Here is a 6,000-nt window from a genome sequence, read left to right as displayed (position 1 = left end):
AAATGGTTAATTACAAGATGGCGGTTGCTGTGTTTACACCTTTACAGCGCTGGTTTTTAATGGGAAATCAACCCAGATTATTCGGGTATAGTTTTTTGTTTGCTAATTTGGCTTCCGTCTAAAAAGACTCAGCGCATGTGCCAGGTTTCGTTGTTTTCTGTACAAATCGGAACACTCTAAAAATCTGCCTAGCATCAACGCCTTAAGATAAAAATTCAACTTGTGCGCCAATCGAGGAAACAATTATTACTCTAGAAAAGACCGCTTTCATACTCTAAAGAAAGAATGTTGGATCACGTCATGATAGCGAGAGCGGAGCCTATTGGCTCCGTCAAGGATGTTTCCCGGTCTCAATAGTCGCACAATAACTACATTCCGTTCGCAGCGATTGACTATGACAAAAAACGTTCCCGGCTACCTTAATTTTTTCACTTAGCAGATAGGTTTTTCGAATTCAGTTATATGCTTGACATTTCAAGCATTTTTGAGACTGGTATTTTTTCACACGTTAGAGTTTGTTCTGGTTACTTTTTCCCCTGATAGTTTCCTGTCACGTAAATGACATTTCCTCTTTAAATAGTCACGCAATTGTAGATACACAGTGGAAAAAATTATAATTAGCTCCAATTTATCCTTTTATTTTTCTTCCTGTCTTTTTGAGCTTTTAGGCCATACGTCATAGGAGACACGAATTTTAGTTTTTAATGAAAACTAGTACTTCTTGGAGTCTTGAAATTGAGTGGTTAATCAATTTTACTTTCACAATTCTAAAGGGATTAAGGGCTAATCATGCTTTTCATGGTGCTGATGAAAACTGACAACGTGGTCCTTGGCTCAATCAAGAAAAAAGCTCCCGCCAGTTACCTGCTGAGTTGAAAAGACTAAATACGTCTCGGCGGCATACAGACAGATTGACCGGATTAAATTTAAATATTTCCTTTTGAGCTTTTTTTCGGCCTAAAAGTTATTTATAGTACTGTATTCTAACCTGTTTATTACCTTACCTACTTAATTTTTGAGAAAAATCTCACATTTTACTAAAAATTTACAACTTCTGAAAAAATTTGGCCATTTTTCGATTGTTTTGAAACTGATTCCAACCTTGCAGTTCTTCTTTTGCTTCACTAGGCCAGACATTCAAAGTGCCTTGGATGAGATTGAAACCCTGGAACAGCGCTATGACGAGATAGATGGGATAAAAAGCACCGCTGGTGAAGAGCAGACCATCTCGTTGAACAATGAGATCCATTCAATAGTACCCGATGGGCTCAAGTTACCATTAGAAAAAAAAATTAGCACGTAAGTATTAACTTACCATAATGACTTTTTGTTTTTGTTTAAAAATTGAACTGAATTTTTCTAGATGACTTACAAAATTATTTAAAACAAAATAGCAGAGTTATTTGAAGCTGACTAATGAACAGATCCATTGTATTTAATTGTCTGGCATCGAGGATTTCTGGCTCCAATATCTAAAATATTTTGTGCCAGTAAGTACTGCCCAAAATTTTTTATTGCATAAAAAACCTACAACATATATTTGTTTTCCTTTGCCATAGATTATCTATAACTCCCTAAAAAGGTTTGACATTGAAAAAAATCTTAGATTGAAGTTTTGTTTCATAGCTACTGTGAGAAAAATGGTTGAAACTTTTTAAGCTTGTCAACAATGCGACGGTGTGAGGGCGCTCCCCTGGAGAAGGTGCAATTGAATGTGGGGGGCAAGTGCTTCTGCACCTTCAGGAACACCCTGCAGTCAGTGGGGGGAACAAGGCTGAGTGAACTGGCCAGGTGTCCCCCTGACCTCATGCATCCAAACCACTATGACTCAAAGACCAACCAGTGAGTGTTTTTACGCTCTATCACATTTTAGAGCTCCAGTCTACTAACAAAAACTTTGCCATTAAGTATAATTGTTCCGACCATTGATAATGAAGAGGAAATTTGTTTTGGGTGTATTTTCGTTTTTTGTTCTTTTGCTGTTTTCCACGCACAATCATGTATCACAAACAATCATCGGATTAGGTTGAGTGATATATCATATGAAAGCCGTTACAGTCGTGATTAGATCCACATTATAAAATTTAAAACAATTTTCCCAGTGTCGAGAAAAACCGGTTTGAAGTTTTTGATTTTTCGTCTAATTTGAGTAAGTAAAGCGAGCAAGCAGTCTTATTTTAATTGCTTAAAAGCTTAATACCTTGGCTTACAATAGCTTAAATTAAAAAGTAAAAACCTAGTGTTTTATTGGACTTTTTGGAATCAAAAGTTTCAAAAAATCAAAAAATTGAAAAACTTCAAAAACTTTTTGAATAGTTTTTTTTTCGTTTTTCAAGTAATTTTTCTACAAGAGTTGCTTTTCAATTTGCTTTTTTTAACTATAACTGTCGAATATACCTTAGCTTCAGTTTGCCCAAAAAAACGACAAGAAATTGAGAAAAAAACTGTTGTCGGAACATTCTGTGCTACTTGCACAATAACCGGCTAACCTTGTTAAGATATATCCACAGTAGAATGGCAAAAAGTCAGGAAAAGCGCATCTAGATGCTTAGACTCCGAAATTCGACCATTAATTTATGATTTAAGATGGGTCCCGCAAATTTTGAGAAAATTTCAAAAACACAAGTAAACAAATGCGAACCATGTTTTCGAAGTTTCAGACCTACAAAATTTTGTTCAGGGACCATCTAAATTTAAGGGACCCAACTATTATACTTGTACCGACTATTATTCTGTTCACTATCATTATTTCTCTAAATTAAAAGATTTAAAATATATCATAACCGCGTTTTTTTCTAAAATTATTCGATTATAGCTCAAACAAAAAAATCTGATAATTGATTATAATCAAAAATAGTTGCCACATTTTCAGAAATACTTTATTTGATTATCATTGTTGGTTGCTTTTGCTTTTTACAGAAAAACCCTGAAAATCGATTGAAAAGGATTAGAATTTCTCGTACCCTCTCCGAAAGAATTATCATCTATGCTAGTGAACAATAATGTTGATTGTGAAACAAGTGCAATGGTCGCCATCATTTTGCGTGCAGCAGGTTGCATGCAGGCCGAGAGTAATCTCTATTCAGTTCGTTTCTAAAAAAAGCTTTCAGAAAGAAAAGACGAACCAATTAATTGTGAAAAGTATGTAAGTTTTAAGATAGAAAACAACAAGACTGCTCATATTTCATGGCCCTGAAAGTTGTTAATTTAATCAAATAAAAATAAAGAAAAAATAATTATACTTGGCGTGGTTCTTCGTTCAGTCAGATTTCGACTTTTGTCTAAGCGTTTTGACAAAAGTTTGTCATAAGATCTGAAAAATATTATTGTTTGAAGTTGAAATGTTAAAAGTTCATCTGTTGGGGTTTGAAAATTGCTAATTTGGCCAATTTGGAACATTTCGTCCAAAATATTTTGTCACTTTCGTCAGAAGTCGGAACAATGAGTTTTTGAAAATTATTCATTTTTCATTTATTAGTTTTTGCTCTGTTTTTCACTGGTGACTGAATTTTTTCAAAAGGCGACTGAATTAGGTTAAAGCTGCAAAACTTAGATGCAACTATTCCTAAAAAAATAAATAAGGCTCAAATTCTGTGTCATCAAGTTCGTCTGAAAATCAAAAAAGGCATACAAACGGCAGACGGTTGCGCATAGTTCCTTCCTACTCCGTGAAGTCATTTGACAGTAGTTGCTGCTTTAAGCTCATTGTCGCTATCTCACAGTTGTTCTACTTTAAGAAACTACTAAAATTAAAATTATTCTAAAGGCCTTTACCCAACTTTTCTCTGCAGGTTTTTCTTCGATCGCCACCCCATCCTTTTCGAGTACATCCTGAATTATTACCGCACTGGTGAGCTGCACGTGCCCAGAGACATCTGCTGGCCAGTGTTCAACCGGGAACTGCTCTTTTGGGGTCTGGACCACTCCCACCTGGAGTCATGCTGCTGGCAGGTGTTCCGATCCCACGAGGACAACGAGAACACCCTCAAAGCACTCGACGAGGAGGACAAGCAAGAGAGGTCGGCTGAAGTTCATTAATTTCATAAGCTTTTTTCTTAATATAACGACTGACAAACATGAGAAATTTTGGCGAAACGTATTTGTATTTAAAAACTTTACCAAATGAAACTCTCAGAAAAACTGTATCTACAGGGGCGAAATTGTTCAAATGTAATTCAGTAAAATGGTAATAACTTGAAGATGTTGCGTGCTTCTAGTGGTGATTTGCGTCTTCTGGACAAGAATGCGTCTGCGTGGAATCGGAAAATGGCCTTACTCTGGCAGATGAGTGAGGACCCCATGTCATCCAAGCCCGCCAAGGTACAATAAAATTAACATTTTTCCAATGTGAAGACTTGATCTTAACATAAAACTTTCGCTCTAATAACTGACCAACTTTTGTGGACAAGTTTCATTGAATTTACATAAGCAATCAACCCAACGAGTTACTACGGTATAAATTACAAAAACTATATTTTTGGATTATGAGTCAAAAATTATAGGTATTTGCCCTTCTATCTCTCACCCTCATCCTCTCCTCAGTAGCCCTATTCTGCGCCGAGACCCACGAGTACTTCGTAGACACAGTCTACATCAATGCAAACCCAGATCAACATTACCCCAACATCCCCCAAAACAACACCCTTTCTTCCGCCTCCCAAGTGCCCACCCCCAATCTGCGCAAAGTGACCCGCCCGAAACACTTTCTGGTGGTATCGGAGACTGTATGTGTACTGTGGTTCTGCTTCGAGATCCTGATCCGGTTCATATCTTGTCCGGACAAATGTGTGTTCATGAAGAGTCCCTTGAACTTGATTGACCTTTTGGCTGTGCTCCCATTCTTCGTGTCTTTCCTTGGTTAGTGATTTTTCTTCCAATGAAAAAAACACAGTCAGTACGTATTTCATACTGTTTTTGCAGTTCAACATGTTTCAAAGTCGTCACAATGTCTGTTTTTTTTGTATATTGAATGTCTGGGAGTCATTTTGCTTCTTTGAAGCAACCGTATAATCAGTAGCGGATTTAGGGGTGGCGGGGGGCGGGATTGCGGACGCTTTTTTTTCAGGGATTCGAACCCCTGCCGACCCAAAGGGTCCCCCTTTGTACTATTTTGAGATATCCATTTTAGATGACTGACCTTAAATTTTTTTCTATGGGCGCCTTTGACGCCAATAAATACTGATTTTGAGAGGGTAGCGCGTGCCGAAAAAAAAGCAATTTTCCGGCCAAAATTTTCCAAAATGTACCCAAAAATGCTTTTTTGCCCTGTTTTTTAAAAAAATTTGCCAACATTTGCGGCGCAGAAAATTTGGTCAATGTAAGGTCTATATAGTGATTGGGGAGAGCTCAGAAAATCAGTTTGGTCGACCTAAAAAAAAGTTTTTTTTTGAAAATCCGACCCCCCCATCCCCCTCAAGAAATTTCTAGATCCGCGCCAGCGTATAATTAAGAAAATTAAGTAATTTTTTTGAGGTTTTCGGACAAACCGGTCCAACTCATTAAAACTGTGTTGTGTTTTTTTGCCTGTAGATTTTTCGTCCGAGGGCGGTGAGAGTCAAGCGGCTGGCATTCTCCGAGTGATCAGAGTGCTCCGGGTGTTCCGCGTGTTCAAACTGACCCGCCATTCGACCGGCCTCAAGATCCTGTGGCACACTTTGCATGCCAGCATGAAGGAGCTGTTCATCCTGGCTGTGTTTCTGTGTCTGGGCGTGGTCATCTTCGCCAGTTTGATTTATTATGCAGAAAGGCTGACTGCCAATGACAATGAGACTGACTTCGTGGATATACCGCATGGATTCTGGTGGGCACTCGTTACCATGACCACACTCGGTGAGTCATTCAAAAAGTGTTTAAGAGACTTTGTTCACGAGGCAGAGGACAAGCGACTCAGATTTTTTTAGAAGGCTCTCCTATTTTGTGCCCTCTAATTCTTTTTGATTCTCTCTATGGGCTTGGAATTGTTATTTAACCCTGAAGGAAAAACACGGATTATTTTTGGCC

The 6,000-nt window shown here is 37.9% G+C and overlaps 2 protein-coding genes across 4 annotated transcripts in view; both read left to right on the top strand.

The window, feature by feature from the left end:
- The window catches only part of LOC134842499 (cysteine-rich PDZ-binding protein-like), a 305,601-nt gene that overhangs the window by 86,730 nt on the left and 212,871 nt on the right, over positions 1-6,000 (top strand). The window lies entirely within an intron of this gene.
- Positions 1-6,000, top strand: part of LOC134842173 (potassium voltage-gated channel subfamily C member 1-like) — a 32,323-nt gene that overhangs the window by 23,055 nt on the left and 3,268 nt on the right. For all 3 annotated transcript variants that reach the window (XM_063858389.1, XM_063858390.1, XM_063858388.1), the window contains 6 exons: positions 1,129-1,299; positions 1,660-1,842; positions 3,792-4,019; positions 4,218-4,320; positions 4,503-4,857; positions 5,530-5,829. In XM_063858389.1, coding sequence (XP_063714459.1) covers positions 1,129-1,299; positions 1,660-1,842; positions 3,792-4,019; positions 4,218-4,320; positions 4,503-4,857; positions 5,530-5,829 — 1,340 coding nt within the window. The remainder of the gene's footprint in view (positions 1-1,128; positions 1,300-1,659; positions 1,843-3,791; positions 4,020-4,217; positions 4,321-4,502; positions 4,858-5,529; positions 5,830-6,000) is intronic.

Source organism: Symsagittifera roscoffensis, chromosome 3 (genome assembly GCF_963678635.1).
Source record: "Symsagittifera roscoffensis chromosome 3, txSymRosc1.1, whole genome shotgun sequence".
Taxonomy (NCBI): Eukaryota; Metazoa; Xenacoelomorpha; order Acoela; family Convolutidae; genus Symsagittifera; species Symsagittifera roscoffensis.
The sequence above is the reverse complement of the archived record's forward strand: the minus strand, read 5'-3'. Positions and strand labels throughout refer to the sequence as shown.